This window comes from Schistosoma haematobium, chromosome 6, assembly GCF_000699445.3.
Source record: "Schistosoma haematobium chromosome 6, whole genome shotgun sequence".
NCBI lineage: Eukaryota > Metazoa > Platyhelminthes > Trematoda > Strigeidida > Schistosomatidae > Schistosoma > Schistosoma haematobium.
This window is the reverse complement of record NC_067201.1, coordinates 5,362,811-5,379,927: the sequence shown is the minus strand read 5'-3', so window position 1 is coordinate 5,379,927 and position 17,117 is coordinate 5,362,811. Positions and strand designations below refer to the sequence as shown.

Genomic DNA, 17,117 nt, shown 5'->3' with positions numbered 1-17,117 from the left:
GATATATTGATAGTCTATCAAATATATCTTCTAACCTCCTCGCTTCTGTATCTTGATTTCTCTTGGTGGGTATGAGTTATATTAGGTGTTACTGGTTAAAGCGTTGTCAAACACTGAATACTTGTGGCATCTTCAAAAGCAATAATATACAGAAGTCCAAAAAGGAACAGACATACAGTTTGCAATTTGGTGTACGGGATCACGTCGGGATTACCAATGAAATACCATAGGTGTCTGGAGTTTGACAATGCTTTAACCAGTAACACCTAATATAACTCATACCCACCAAGAGAAATCAAGATACAGAAGCGAGGAGGTTAGAAGATATATTTGATAGACTATCAATATATCGTGGATCGACTGATCGAATCTGGCTAGCGATTGCAGTAGGTGTTGAGCACGGCGTTCCCACTCGTGATCTGGTGCGGATGCATGACCGAGCGCCTTCAGCTAGGTGAGCCCAGTAAGACTAATGTGGTCAACATCCAATGTCGAAGACTTACAGGACTATTGATTTTGAGGATTTGTTTACCACCACAAATCGATTAGGCTCTGGAAAGTGACGAAACAAGTACAATTTTGCCATGTATATAGTTAACAAAACATTTACAACGATAAAAACTTATGAGCGAAGTATACGGTGCTTAATTAGATATTCACTTGACTTGAATATAGAGCAATACTTATCATCACAGATTACATCGAGAATTTACGTTAATTTACATCTTGAAAGAGAATTGTAATCATCATAGTACCATGAATACTGCTTACAAGAATAGTGCGCGAAGTCTTTTTTGTCGTTACTTTGTTTATCCTACAAAGTCGATGATTGGTTCTGTGTAGGTCATCTAATTGATTGGTACGAAAGGGTGTGTTGTTGTCGTTATTTCACATAATGCCTCTAAGTCACTTATTTTCTTAGTAATTGGCTACGTGTTGTAAATTTTTTATGATATATCTGAGCAGAAGGAAATTTTCCTCTCCAAGCCTCGTTTGTAACACTGCATGAGCTCTGAGTCTTCTAATTCAAATCGCTATTTTGGGAAAAGTTTGGGGTCTTTTGGGTAGATTTAGGGTTTTTCCCCTAATTCGTGAAAATTTAGGTAGGTTTCCACAAAGTTTTGGGAAAAACCTCAAAGTGTTGTACGATTCTGTGGAAATTTCGATCGGAGTTTGTGGGCCATTTCATCAAAGTTTCCTACTACAGTTTTCCCAAAATTTACCCGAAATGGACAAAATTTTCCCTGAAATAGGGAGACTGGGATAGACCGGAAAGACCATTTCAGTCTCTCGTCGTTATACTCGTCGGAGCATATCCACCCCATGCTTGAAACAAGGGCTCGCTGCTTCAAATGGTTGTGGACGGAATAGAAGAAGCTTTCACTTAGCGGGCTTCCGTCTCTAGTAGCAGTGGGTCACCAAAACCTCCAGACAGGAGCCCAGGTATATTAACGATAGTAGAGGAAAAAAAGAAATTGGTAAATCATAATAAGATGTTATCCTTAGTCCTTAAGAATAGGTCAAGTTTTCCCTTAAAGGACTCCTGAGGAGTTACTTGGACTAGATCAGCTGGCAGCTAATTCCAGAATTTGATAACTCTTAAGGAGTAGAAATTGTGTTTACAGTCCGTTCTGCTATGTTGTATCTCCAATTTCTGGGTGTTACCCCTTAGGTTTGTATTGGGACTAAGCTTAAGTAGATGTTTAAGCGGATGTCCAGAAGCGTTAAGGATACTGTAAGTCATTAGAAGGTCACCTCTAAGACGCCTATACTCAAATAGGTAAAGGTTAAGTGATTGGAGGCGCTCTCCATAAGGTTTGAATTTGAGTCCCCGGATTGATTTCGTGGCTTGCCGTTGGGTACGCTCCAGAGTGTCCATATCCTTTTGGAGTGAGGGTGGAGATACTGTTTCCGTACTCTAAATGGGGATGAATAAAACTGTTGAAGATTATGTGGAAAGTTCTTCCGTCAAACTGGCCAAGAATGCGCTTCAATGTTATCAGTGCAAGGTTTGCTCGAAAGTCATTTCTGTCACAGTTAGCGTAGGACTTTAAATCGTAGGGTACTGGGACTCCCAAATCTTTTTCGACTCGGGATACTACTAGAGAGGAGTTTCTTAAGTTGTAACTGTAGTCTGTAACATGTCGTAGATGGACTACTTTACACTTTGAAGTGTTAAAGGTAAGTCCGTTATCGTCTGCCTAACTTTGAAGTCAAGTCAGATCCTCCTGGAGTGCCTGTATATCCTCTTGGCTGCGTGTCTCTCTCTCCAAACTTTCATGTCATCAGCAAAAAGTAATGTGACGATACCTGTTGTGGAAGGTCATTTATATAAATCAAGAGGTTTTAGTACTGAGCCCTGGGGGACCCCACTAGGACATTCCATAGCCTGAGATAAAGCGAAGTTAGCCCTGACCCTAAAATATCGATTTTTCAGATATGAAATGAGCCGGTCAATTAGACGTGATCTGATATCCAATCGTTTGATCTTATTGATAAGACACATATGGTTGACCCTATCAAAAGCTTTTGAGAAATCAAGGTAAATGATATCAACCTTCCCCTTGCGATCAAGGATGTTTGTCCATCTGTCCACCTCAGTCAGCAGGTTGGTTATACAATAGTAACCCTTCGTGAAACCATGCTCTTGGGGTGAGAAGAAATTTAAGGACAGTAAGTAGTCATATATACCATCGCATATCAGGGGCTCCATAATTTTTGAAGGTATAGAGAGAAGATCCACCAGTCGGTAGCTTGAAGGTTCGCTGCGTCGACCTACCTTGAAAATTGGTGTGATGTTAGCCAGCTTCCAAATTTCCGATAGTTTTCCTCGGCTTAGCGAGTGTGAGAACATCACGCTATGCGGTGTTGCCAGGATTGAAGCTGCTTCTCTCAATATAGCAGAATAAACCATGTCTGGGCCAGAAGTGTCTTTTCTCAGGTGCTGTAGTTTCCGGAACATCAAGTCAGCGCTCAGGTTCACTTCAGAAAGTCCTATGCAGTTGCAGATGAAGCTGTCATCAATATAGTTGATGTGGGTCGGTTGAAATGTCCGAGAGTATTGTTTAGACAAAAGGTTAGCGGCGTTGCCGTCGTTATTGGTTGGGCCATTAGGACCTAGCAGCTGGGAAACTCCAGTTTTGGCTTGACGAAGAGAGGCTGCATAGCGGAGTAAGCTTTTCGGATCGGAGACAAATTTATCCGTAAGCTTTATCTGGTACTGGAGTCTATCTTCTCTTATAGCCTTCGTGCATATGTTCCTTATATGTTTGTATTGTCTGTACGCGCCGTTGTTGTCGGTTTGTTTGTATTCTGTCTAACACTGCCTTTTGCGGCTTAGCAAGCGGAGAGCGCGGTTCTTGATGATTGTAGGTTGCTTGTAGCTATTGGGGACCGTTTGAGGGACTGACTGCTTTGTAACACATAAGAGCGTGTGCAGTAAGAAGTCCCAATGAGCATCTACATCAAATTGAGGGTGAACATCCCAATCCACATGTTGTAGATAGTCCTGTAGAGCTGACACATTCAACCGTTTGGAATTCCAGCACCTATTGTTGGTGGGATATCTTAGCTTAGTTTTGCTAACAAAACTGAAGACTATAATGGTGTGATCGCTTTTTCCCAGGGGAGCCAGGATTGAAAGGTTGTCAACTAGAAGTTCTTTGTTTGTAAATGCCCAGTCTAAGCGCGACGGTATCTGACTGTCTCTCCAACGGGTTGCCGACTTCACATTTTCGTGTAATCTCAGATCCTCATTGAGGTTGAAGAACCGAGCTTCAGTTTAGTTCTCACCTCCAATATACGTATGTTCCACGAAATTGACTCTAGGGAGATTAAAGGCCCCTAGAATCAGGATATGAGTAAATCCGAGACGCGTAGAGCGGGATAGTCCTCCCAGTATACGACTGTTATACTCGATGTCAGCAGTGAGCTTCCCATAGATGACCCCGATTAGTCACCTTGAAGTAGTAGACAATCTTACAAAGCACCATACAGGTTCATCAAGATTTTTTAACTCATGGTTGTGAACTTGGTGTACCTCCAGGCAGGATCGTATGCATACGGCTACTCCACCTCCAATCCCTGTTTTTCTGTCGTTGCGAAACAAAGACATCACAGGTATTGCTAGTTCTTGGTCCGTAAACTGAGAAGATATCCAAGTTTCAGATATTCCTATCAGATGAGCCTTATTAGCATTGCTAAGTTCACGTAGCTCATCCATTTTATTTGGTAGACTCGCGGCGTTCGTGTATAAGTAGTTTATGCTTTCAATTTGAAACGCGTGAGCTTCTTCCGGGTGCATATGGATTCCAGTTGGCAACCGACGTCTGTTGGCACGAAGTGCTTCCCGAGTTGCAGCCGCCATATGGGAGGATGGGAAAACTATCCTCATTAGCCGAGGTCTAGAATCACCGTCCTTCTTGGTTAGTCTCGTCACATGTTGAGTTAGTATGTTTTTGAGCCTCAAAGACTGCTTGATGAATATCCATTCCTTAATATCAGAGTTTGCTTGACTAGGGTCCGTGTTTTCCGGTACACTTTGCACAATGATATTTCTTCTGCAAAAAACTTCCGAGATTCTTTAGGGATGTTCCGGATGAGACTGCGCTCAGAATTCGGTATGTTGGGCAGTATTCTTACTTTCCCATCGGATTTCAGTAAATGACTAGCTAGCAGCACATCCTCTGCGTCGGTAGCGTTAGCGAGTGTAACACGAAGTAGCATCGGGTGATTTTGATGCTTAGATTCCTTTCCCCGAGTGGGCCGTGTCACCGTCAAAGGCTTTATTCTAGGAAGTTCAAGCTTCTTGTTCAATTCTCCCCAGAGCATCCTGTCAATTTTGTCCTGGAAACTGAGGGGCAGGTCAGGGTTGTCTTTGAGGTTCATGATTATGAGAGAGTCATCACGAACCGTTATTGTTTTCCCAGGTTTTCCTGTGCGTTCAGGTTCAGCACCTTGTTGTTTGGAGGTCGAAGCACGTTTCTGATTCCTAGGCTCTTTGATGACCGGATGGACATTCCTGGGGGTAGACTGTGCGGGAAATCACCAGTTGATTTCCGTACAATACTTGGGATGTTCAGCTTAGACGGTGACGCCTGGTCCTTTTTAGCTTTGTTAACGTGGGTCCAATCACCTACAGAGTTTTCGGGAACCACTGTTGCTTTCAAGGACCCTGAGCTGGGAGACCCGATTTTGCTGAGGGAGTCTATTACCGTCGAAGTTATGATAGTGCCGAGTTTCAGCATGTCATCACTAGTGCTAATGCATGCTTCATCGATAGTAAACCTGTCGACATCCCTATTCTTGTTTTCATTGCGCGTCCTTGTTTGTCTACTCGTTTTATGACTTTTTCCAAGTTTGCTGACAACTTATTCCGCAGATCTTTCAATAGGACAATGATGTTACTCAGCAAAACTACAGCATCCGTGTTGCACGTAACACATATCCACTTATGATCCGACTTATTGAGTCTGTTGTAAGCAGTTGCTGTGAGATCGGCGCACGCTTCATGGAACCAACTTTTGCAGTTATCGCACGGCATGCCAGATGTAACAACAAAACGGCATCCAGGTCGTTTGCATGAATTTTTAATGACTATATTTACGTAAACTGTATTATGGATGCTAGAGAAACCCTAAGACCGTTAAAAAATACACTAAAAACGGGCAAAAATGGATAAAAACGGATGTGATAAACTGAACTAGCCTTTACGTGAAAAACTGAGCAGTAAGCTGAGGCAAAACCACAGTTAACTATTAAGTTGGGTGAAACTCGAAAAAAAGTAATCTACAGAACATATAGCTTAGAATAGATTCTTTAGATCAGAAATGGTACTTTTGTTGCGTAAGAACACAGCAAAAGTTTGAGGAATCCAAATCACGTTAGGACTAAACTTCCCGTTTGAATCCCATATTCCGAATGGTGTCTCACGAAAGTCGGGTATAATACTCTGTAGATTTCTTCTTCCAAGTACTGAAACGACCTACAAATAGCCCATAATACCCTAAAGCCTTTGGCAACATTAGCCTTGCAGTTGCTCGTAGTTTTGAGGTCGCTGCTTATTATGACTCCTAAATTTTTATAGCCCATTACTTTGGGCAACACAACTCCACGTATTGTGTAGTGTTATGATTAATCGTAGTTATTTAGTTGCGTCACCACAGAACTTACTTCTAGTGGCCACCCGCCCTTCCAACAATGAATTGAGGTCATCCTGTATTACTATCCTATCTGACATACTGTTTATGGGTCTCCAAATCTTTGTCATCGGCGAAGAGTAGGACGGTTGACTTTGTTACAGTTAGTAATTCATTTACATAAAATTAAAAAAAAGAGGACCAAGGATTGTACATTAGGGAGCAGAGACTTAGTAACTATCGTCCCGTTAGTCTAACCAGTACAGTTGTAAAACTAATGGATGGCTGTTATTAACTATGTGGAAAGGCATAATATTTTATCCAGGGAATAACGGTTTATTTAAAAGGCCTATCATGCTCGACAAATCTGCTCATTGTAAGAGAAGATTGGGCTGCAACGAAAGATCGAAGTATTCCTGTAGAGTAAATGGAGCTCTCTCACCGTGTAACGGGGATTACACCCGAAACAATAGTCTCTCTGTACTTATTTATTTAAACATATAAACATTGGTACGAGGCACCAAATAGATATGCCCCACATAAACCATACGATTTGTATGAGGGCTGGGATACTATCCGCACACCCAAACCGAAGCAGGTGGTTTTCTTAGGGGACCACACCCGGAGCCTTTGACCTAAAGGTCTGATCCACAAGGTAGTGGAGCAACGTCTGGAGATGCAGTCCCATGGTAGCGGGTCACCAACGATTGGTTCACACGCCATTTGTTCCTTCAGGATCCTGGAGCCCATGTACACCATTGGTTTGAAATCAGGGTTTTCCAACTCCCCTAGGTAGACCCTCCGTGTCCCTTTCATTGGTATTGAAATACTAATTTCAACAGCCTAGTTTGATTTTCTTTCAAGTCTGCTTGGCTACCTAGTTGATAAACTTTCAGTAAGGCGGCCCCAGAGATATCTTCATACACTAGTTGGTTAATTAGACTTTTTATCAACTCAATGTCATGGTCAAAGCAGTTTCTAGGTTCAAAGCTTTCACTTTCCTTGACTCTCAAAGATGACTACCTTGTCACTATGATCAGCCTTTGATTTCTCAACTACTGTTCAGGAGACTGTTTTTTTATCAATATTACGTCGTCTCTTATTCTTGATTTGTATCCATCCATCAGCTTTCACTAGAGTTACAATCACAGTTACGTTAAACATACTGTGAGATCCTCAATGATTGTCAATAATTTAGGTGACCAGGTTGTTTTCTGTGCTGGAAACGGACCTAGCTTTACGGATTAGGTTTTCTAGGTGTCTCCTGACTGCTCCCACTTGGAGTACAGGGCACAGGAGAAACCTTTCCTGGATTGTTATTTCTTACAGACCTCTTTGAAGTCGCTCCTTCCGTCTTTGGTGCATGTAGTTCAGTGGATTTTGGGCTTATTTGGGATGACTACACATCGGTTTGTGAATTGACAGAACTTTCTAATTTTAGTCTTCAAATCCAGTCTCTGAATTCTTGTTACAGCATTAAACCTGCTACTCAAAGTTATTTTCGCTCCAGTTACATGCAGCTTTCTCCGTTTTCAATCAAGTAAGCCAAATTTCTTCTCATTGTGTAGCAATTTCTTTGTAATTTTGCGACAGATAACATCAACTTCAGCTCATAACAACAGTAACGCGTTTACAAATTTCATTCACTCGAGATATCATGAGGTCAAGTCCTCAAAACCGGAGCTATCAAATTATGATGTGATCAGAAAGTTAGCACAGTTGTACAAATCACTTCCAGTTGAAGAGGTAGAAAAGTTAAAATTAGAAGCGAAAGAACATCAATCTCATGTCAAAAAAGCGACCAAGGTTATATTTTTGACTGTTTATTCTCTTGATTTATCACTTGTTGATTTGTTTTCTGAAAGAACTTAATATTTTTCTTACCGTTGGTTTTAAGGATGTAAATGGTGACGTCGCTCTGTTCTTGTTGCGGGGAATAGTTGTTGGTGTTTGTAGTGTTGTTGAGACATATACTGTAAACTTAAAACAGTTTTCTTTCCTAGAAAAACTCATATAGCAAGTATGTTTACCGATAGTTAGTCATATTATCTCACAATCGCAATATGACTATACCAAACGCTTCGAATATCATCGGTTAGTGAAACAACGTTGGTATGAAACAGTAGTAAGTATACCCCCGTGCACAGTATGTGAAGTTTTTATTTGAATTCTTGATATTTGTTTCTCAATGGGAATTTGGATTTAAGATATTCAGTGTCTCTCTAACATAAACATTAGATTCATCCTTTGAAATTACTGTGATATAATTAATACTTTTCAGAAATCAGAATAGTAAAGGCAAACTGAAACTTAAATGAATTCGCTCTTGCTATTAAATACCACATGTATCTTATCATATATAAAGTGTTTTTGCATTCTTTACTTATTTCAAAAAAGTTAAACTTCAGGAGTTTGGTTTGGTATACTAATCTGATTACTAATTTGAACCATATAAAATACTGGGTAGTCTACTAGCGATTCTAGTGTAACTGAAATTGGTATTTAAACTAGCGGAATGTCTGTATTAGTTATCACTCTACGTTTATCAGTAACTCATATTTCTCGTTTATTCTACATTCACATTTCAGTGTGACACTAAAATGCTTTTCAACTTCATTGATAATCACTATTTTCAATTAGTAGCATGATGTATGAAGCTTTAAAAATATTATCTAGCATCGTTTCGATCAGTAGATTGATTTCTCTATCCATGGATAACTAAACGGGAGATTGAAAATAACTACATCACTAGTTAAAATCCAATCACGAAAATGGTATTTTGTTTCTCAATTTCATTCAATACCTGTACACTGCTCTTTTTCATTTCAATTTTCTTATGGAGTATTTTTATTGCTATATGTTATGAAATAATTTTTCACTGTGGCAATTTTAGTTTGCTTATCGTAATGGAATGCCAAAAAGTCCACCAAACTCTGGACTCAAAGTTTTTATGAGAGAAAAACTAAAGGATTCTAAGGTAAGTTACCGTTATTATTTAGATGAAACCATTTCATCGAGATTAAAAATCCTGTGTATATTATAACATTTAGCTTCTTGTCAGTCAGTCAGTCAACTACAACGTAGGACCAGGCACATATATGCATCGGTCCAAGTTGCCACACCTCATTAGCACAACAAGATGAACACCAAATTCATCTTTTAATCTTGTAGTCTAAAAGCATGTATCTGAATTTGGAATTGAGTGATAAAGGCCTTTATGATTGTATGAGTATAAAAAAATACGTTTTTACTGTTGGTCAATAGTAGCTTGTTTTTATTTTGCTCTGGACATTTGAAATGAAATATACTATGTCGTGTATTATAAGTGAAAGCGTTTTATTTAAGAAAAATTGATAGAATCTGCTTTATTATAAGTTTCAACAAAGTACGCTTTAGGTAACTCGTATGAACTCTATAAGTAGATCTACGTACTAGATTTTGAATGTTTTCAGTTATTGTTTGCGGTAAATTCTGTAAACATTTATTCGTTTAATTCCTACTTCTTGGCTGCTTGCTTCAAGTTAAAGTTTATCAGGCTTATTATGAGTACATAATTTTCAGGTCACCGAGGCTTACGGCTTTTTTATCGATGTCGATTTAAAGACGAAGTAAATTTGAAGTATGTGAAAGACTATTTTAAATTTGCTTGAATTTGTAAGTCTGGGCCCCCAAATGCGCTGGTACGGCCGAGGTCGGAGAGGGTTCGCTCTCCCTCTCGAAATGCTTTCACATGGCCACGAGTATATAGCCACTGCCAGGAAAGTCCTACTCACTGCCTTGTGGCAGCGGTGTTGTTTACGAAATCGAGAGGATGAAAAGCGAATGTCTAGTGCTTTAACCGGGTTGGCAGATATGGAGGACCCACCTAGGAGAGTTAAAAAAACCCTGATTTCAAACCAATGGTGCACATGGGCTCCAGGATCCTGAAGGAACAAATGACGTATGAACCAATCGTTGGTGACCCGCTACCATGGGACTGCATCTCCAGACGTTGTTCCACTACCTTGTGGATCAGACCTTTAGGTCAAAGGCTCCGGGTGTGGTCCCTTAAGAATATCACCTGTTTCGATCTGGGCACCCGGGCAGTATCATAGCCCACACACAAAACCAAGTGACTTGTGTGGCGCATATGTACTTGGTTCTCCTTTGTACTAATATTTATGTATTCAAATAAATAAATAAATACATAATAAGTTTGATGTTCCTATACTCTCCAGTAAACGATGTTCGGATGATTGAATGGTAAGGCTTTAATATTTGCGTAAATCGAACTGGTTATTCTGTCACTATTACAAGACAGTTTCGGTTTTTTCCAGAAACCAAAACTATCGATAATCGAGATCAATCTATTGGGACAGTCCTCGGTTAATCTGACTAGAATTTTTTGAGCGTCAATCTCAAAAATGAGCTAAAATGTACCTTTTGTTCATTTAGCTTCACCTTTTTGGTTTCTCACAGCCTTCTTAACTTCGCTGCATGTTTAGGACAGGGTGTGATTTTATCATCTTATTACGGTTTTGACTAGGGCGCTCATGTTTTTATGTACCTGTTCCAAGAAGCTCTCGGTAGTTCGTATTCGGTGATAGCTTTAGTAACCATCGCGTTTTCCTGCCTGGTGTAATTATTAAGACTAAATAGCTTTTACTTGTCTCCTTATCTACTCATAGCCTTAACGAATTTACACTTATCCTAACTTTCTTCTCATCTCGAACTCTGCTAGCATACGTGTTCGGACCTAGATAAATTGGTACGATGCTGTCGCGGTCTCTTCATCTTTGGGAAAATTCCGTCTTAAGTTATAACGTGTCTTTACTTCTGTTACAGTAGCAGGCTAAATATTTCAAGTGAAATCATGATAATATTCGTTTGACAACTCCTCCCATACATGTACACTTGACCTAGTGCTGTAAACGGTCTTAGGGAAACTTTTCAGCTGCCTGTTCCTGGTAGTCAAATATATAGGTATGTGGATAATTACGTGATTGTAGTAGGTACTTCAAAAATGAGATACGTTTTATTTGAGTCCATTTTCAACTATGATTAATCTCAAATCTACTCATGCCTATCTCCGAATTGTTGGTTTTGGGTACATCCTTGTGAACCTTTCGAATAAAGAATACTGTCTAACATTACTGGTTTCCTGAGTATTACTAATTGGCTGGGGTTGTTCTACTTATTAACTACACTTCTCGCTTAGTGATTTAACGTTTCTTCTGCTAAGTTTTATCTAACTGATTTATGGTGTAATAATTAAAAGTTTATGCACCGATTTCTTAATATTGTTCCCTATGCACGTAAATCTGTCAGTGAATACTGCCATATCAGTGTAATTTCTAACTAATCAATTGTTCCCATATTAAATAATTGTTGGTTCGCATAAGAACAGAAGAAAATAGTGCATCTAATGTGTCCAACTGTGATCCTTATGACGACCAAATGCAACATTTATCACGGGAGATCGCTTTGTGACTTATTGTGTGGTCATTCGTTTACTTGATGGGTATCAAGAGTCACTGTTCGAATGGTTTATTAACGACCAAGATGCTTCTCAACCTAATCACAATATGAATAAGTTTTTTTACAGTATCATTATGTGTACAAACTAGGGTAAATTGACACCATCTAAATGACTACCCATGTTTTTTTAGAATTCTGGTGGTAATAGCTTACTGATATTGATTTTTTAAGATTTTTTAGTTAACTTCTCCACTTCAACCAATCTCTGTGACTATTAGTGTTTAACTACTGTCAGATGTGTGTAGATGATTATCTATTCATGGTAATTTTTTTATTTTTTCAGGGTACACCAGTGTCTCAAATGCGAAATGACTTTAAAGATACTGTAAAACAATGGATGTCGCTGCCTGAATCTGATCAACTGGTAAGTTGATCAACTGATACACCATGTTGATAATAGATAATACCATTTTTGCTGTTGGATTCAAAAATATCTGGGGGTATAGTTATTCACTTTTTGTAAAAAAAAAGTGTTTGTGAGTTTTCCTTGTAACACGCAGTCATAAGTTGATACCATGAGAATTCCCATAATCCTTTTCTTTAGTTTAAATAACTATAAAGCCTTCCTTGTCATAGCAGACAATTAAGTTAATGAATGAAGTATTTTTCATCGTTATTCTGTATTTGAAATGGTAATGTTCTAGTAATGTTTGTTAAAGTTGTTGTGACCAGTTAATTAACTAAGCATTTGTTTTGTTTCTAACATTAAATACTTTTATCAGTGTCTATGCGCACTCTTATTAACCTCCGATAGACTTCTTATTGTTTGGGGGTGTAGCATTATGAATTGAATCCGAAAGTAGCATAATAAATATTGAATTTTTCGGGGAAGTCTTAAGTGATTTCTTATAGCAGTGTCTGTCGTTGAAACGATTACCAAAGAAGTACATAAGCCAGCTGATTGCTTTTTATACAAACCACTATCTGTGAAGTCAGAATTTAAGGCAAACTCCCATTTGAATGGGCTACATCAAGTGGCGCTCTCTAATTCTGCCCACTTCCCATATTTTCAGTTGATTTTATCATTGTGTGGTGTATGCTACTTATACTGACAGACATAAGTAGTATGTGCACCAATCGAAAGTGGAATGCCTGGCAGCGAAAGGTTGAAATGAGGAGAACAAGAAGTAAATCACTACAACAGATGTGCTCATAAAGATAATATTTTCTCCTAATTTCCTGAAGTCACCTTCTACCTATAGCGATGTTGATTGACTTGAAATACATGGCTAACGTAGCTATGTCTGGTTTAGTCACTAACCAGGTACGAAGTCTTCTAATCGCCCATCGATATCCAAAACATTGTTTCTGTTTTGTTTTGCTTCCTTTTTGTAATTTGACCATAGGAAGTAAAATAGTTTAGTCATATCAAAACTCCAATTATTTCGGGAATGACCAGTTTTAGAGGAGCGTCGTGTAGCAAAATCTTGATATATACCAAAGTGTGTTCAGGTTTGGTACGAACAATATATCCACCTACTTTTCAAAAGGCGAGTATACAGCCCACTAATCCGTTCTCTATTTTGTAGCTATGAAACTTGGCTAATGGAAGTTTAGGATATGTGTAAGTCTCAAGTATTCGATCTTACGTGTCTTCGAAGCATTGCTCGCAGCCAGTAAAATCATCGAGCGAATGATGTAGAAGATAGGCTTAAGTTTCTAGATAAAGGTGTAAAAGTTGGTTAATGCGTTTGTGAATCTTCATTTGTTGAGGTTGTTAGGATCTGTGTTAGAGATACCTAGCTACTCGCTACAGTTATGTATAATGATAGTTTGCATAGAAACAGGAAAGGCTTACTATGAGTAAACTAACATATACCATTACTTAATATTGTTGGTGATCTTATTCTGTCAATCAGTCATAAGCAGCGTACAGCCTTGCACAAATGTGCATCGACTGTTTCCAAGTCACATCAACATAGCGAGATTATTATTTTGAATACCAAAGTAGTATTAGTGATAGTAAAAAAGATTAGGCATTAAAAATAAGGTTTAAGAAAAAGAATGGATTAGCAGAATAAATTGTATTAATTATTTTGGAAACTCGGGATCCGAAGGACCAAAAAAGTATGAATTCAAGTTCATGCGCTGCTGTTGCTTACTCTAAATTTTTTCATCCGACATCAACCACTGATCACGGTTATCGCGCGGAAATTATTCACGTTGTCTTCACCTATCTACATGGCTCAATCCAACGGCCAGGGACTTTATATATTGATGCAGTATCTCGATTTCCCTCTTAGCTTACTTCCAACCCAGTTCCTGCTCCAGTTAACATTATCTGTCTATGTAGGGGATGGTCGAGCATATGCAGTACGACCAACCACCTCAGTTAATACAGATTCATAACCTTATCAATTAACTTGCGATCTTTGACTACTAACCCGCACTTAACCTCAATATTGTTTAATTTGTTCCACCAGCATACATGAATAATCCCTCAAAGATTCCTATAATCAAGTACCAGTGATCCACTAATATATCTCACTATAATAGGCCATGTTTCATAACCCTAAAGTAAAACAGAGAAAACTACTGTTCAGTATTATTTCCCCTTCGTTGTCAGACAGATGCCTCGCCTACATCAGAGTTTATTTAATTTGGCACTATCAAACAAACTTCCTGATTCCTTGTCGGGGTTTCGTCAATCGCTAACCTGACAAAGTTGATGAAACTATCAAGATATGTTGATAATCTACTGTCATAAATGTACGGTGTGAATCCGCTTGTTTAGTAAACTGAACATTCAACTAAGAATAGTATCTATTTTGCTTGTTTTTTTATAAGTCAGGATATTAGATTGACAATGTGTATGTAGTTCTTTAATTTAATTTTTTATGGTTCGAATCATCCTGTTGTTGATATTTTCAACTGGATTCCGATCAGTCTTAGCTGGTATATGTTCCTTTTGTGCGAATTGTTCTGATATTGGCATTATGTTATAAGTTTTTATAGAATAAATGAAATGTAACTGGCAGAGGGATCCGGGACATTAAATGTAGATACATCTATTTGACGAGTCCAAACTGGGATGAAATGCATGTCCTGGATTTTGGTACAAGTCGTGTTCCATCAAGTTAATCTTATACATATACATGTATCATTTTAAATATTCCATACTGTTATATTTATTCAATTTTTAGGAGTATAATAACATTGCAAAAGATCTAAAAAATGATTATGAAACTAAACTTAAAGAATGGGCTACAAAAAATAATATTCAATATACAAAACGTATATCAATACTGGCTGATAGATTCTATAGAGCATATTACCCAAAATAAAAGAATCCATTAATTATTAAATGAAGACAGAGATGAATAAGATTACTACAAAATGTAATACTTTTACTACTTCCACTGGTGTTGTTTTCTTTGTGGTTTTAAATTCTGAAAAGCCGATAAACCAACCAATGGTAGTAATCAGTTTTTGTGGAAATTATTATTGTCATTTATACATCTGTTTATTGAATCTTTTAGTAATGTGTAGCCTATTTCTTGTTACTACTCATCTATTTCAAGAATATTTTTTTCTCTCGTTTTTTTTTCGCGTCGTTACTCGTTAGATTGTTTTCTTTCTTTTTTTTTCTGTTTTTGTTAAGCTACTAAATGATGTTAAAAAAATTTTCTGTATTCATCTGTCATAAATGTGTAATAACTAATTATTGGTTTGCTCGTTAGTAGTAGTTGTGTTCGAATACTAACTCAGTTTTGGGGGATTCGATGTGAATAGGCTTACATCGTTTATTTGTTGTACTAGACTTCTAGATTAAGACTTGTAACATTTACAGGTTATAGTATAGAGAGTATAGATGCCAATTATTTCAGAATACAATAGATCGCTAATTATTCATATTATTTATTTATTTAAACATATAAACGTCAGTTTAAGAGGTCATCAACATATGTATGCGCCACACAATAAAGAATGAGGTTTTTAAAAGATAGAATGTTAATAATTATAATATTAATCGGGGAAGCAGTTTAGTTAAGAAAAGTACAACCAGAAAGGATTCTTTCAGTTGAGGAAGTTTCTTTCACTTATATGAAGCAAGTAAAAGAAAGTTACGGTAGGTCTGCCATTGGCTTCTATTCTGAGCCATTTCTGAATACGTTACAAGTCATTAAGTTGGATTTTATTTTATTTGAACACATATATATTGGTACAGGAGTGCGCCAAATATATATGCGCCACACAAAACAATGAGAATTTAAGAAGAAAAAAAAATGAGGAACTTAAAAAACTTTTTTAAAAAAAAAACAATAATGAAGAGATTGGTGTAAGGGAGTGTAGTAATAATCATAGTCATAATGGGGGAACGGAAAGGTACAATCAGAAGAAATCTTTCAGTTAAGGAAGAAACAACCACTTTTATGAAGAAAGTAAAAGAAGGTTACAGCAGGATCGCCACTGGCTTCTATTCTGAGCCATATCTGATAACGTCTCTAGCCACTGTGTAGCACCATCTCTCGGACCCCAACCAGGGAGCCGTGAAGGACCGACAGAAGCCAGTCCTTTGCAGCTTTCTTTCATACCATGACACCATGCCATATACTGACCACCTCTCCGCCTTCTCCAACCAGTCCCAGAGTCGGCAAATAATGCGCGACGTGGAATTCTGTGGGACGACATTCGTAGAACATGTCCGAGCAACCGAAGTCGGTGTTTCAAGATGGTGACACCAATTGCATTATCGTCTCTGTGCCCGAACACACGATGCCGAACCTCTGCATTACTGACATGGTGTTGCCACTGAATGTCAGCAATCCTTCGGAGACAGCGATGATCGAACACAGAGAGTCGTCTAACATCCTCAACTCGGAGAGACCAGGTTTCACAAGCATAGAGCAAAACTGCTCTCACCGACGCGTTGTAAATCCGACCTTTTACAGCCAGACTAACATCACGAAGGCGCCAAAGGTGGCCCAGATCGGCATAAGCCACTCTGGCTTTCACTATTCGTGCATTGGTCTCATCACTCACACCCCCACCAGCACTTATGCAGCTACCCAGATACACGAACTTCTCGACTACTTCTACCATCTGCTCACCATCCAGGGTGAGTACAGGGTTGGAATCCTGCCAGTCTTGTAGAAGTACTTTGCACTTTGAAGGTGCAAAGCACGTACCATACCTACGGACACTGATTGCCAACAGATTAAGCGCGAATTGCATGTCTTGGGGATTATCGCACAGTAAGGCAATATCGTCCGCATACTCAAGGTCGGGAAGTCTTTCTCCAGGCAACAGATCCACACCGCCATTACTTACATCCATCAGAGCTGTTTCCAGAATGTCGTCGATGGCAAAGTTGAAGAGGAATGGTGAGATTGGGCAACCCTGCCTAACCCCACTGCTCGAATGGAACAATGGAGAGAGGTGGTTGTATGCCCTCGCTCTGCCTGAGGTGTTTGTATATGGGGCTTTTAGGATGTTAATAAACTTCTCAGGCGCACTCTTCTT

General features: G+C 38.7%; 1 protein-coding gene across 1 annotated transcript; it reads left to right on the top strand.

Moving 5' to 3' along the window:
• The first annotated feature begins 762 nt into the window (after window positions 1–762).
• MS3_00008378 (uncharacterized protein) lies at window positions 763–16,033 on the top strand. Its single transcript, XM_051216731.1, has 6 exons — window positions 763–7,546; window positions 7,579–7,677; window positions 7,706–7,943; window positions 9,031–9,114; window positions 11,938–12,018; window positions 14,798–16,033. The coding sequence occupies exons 1-6, from the start codon at window positions 7,533–7,535 to the stop codon at window positions 14,936–14,938; spliced, it is 657 nt and encodes a 218-aa protein (XP_051065334.1). The 5' UTR covers window positions 763–7,532; the 3' UTR covers window positions 14,939–16,033.
• The last annotated feature ends 1,084 nt before the right edge of the window (window positions 16,034–17,117 follow it).

What these genes read in the sequence shown, in the direction of transcription:
- MS3_00008378 (XM_051216731.1), top strand. An exon ending in CTTTCTCCGTTTTCAATCAA is followed by an intron (nt 7,678 to 7,705) that starts GTAAGCCAAATT and finishes CTCATTGTGTAG; the next exon opens with CAATTTCTTTGTAATTTTGC. An exon ending in ATGTCAAAAAAGCGACCAAG is followed by an intron (nt 7,944 to 9,030) that starts GTTATATTTTTG and finishes TGGCAATTTTAG; the next exon opens with TTTGCTTATCGTAATGGAAT.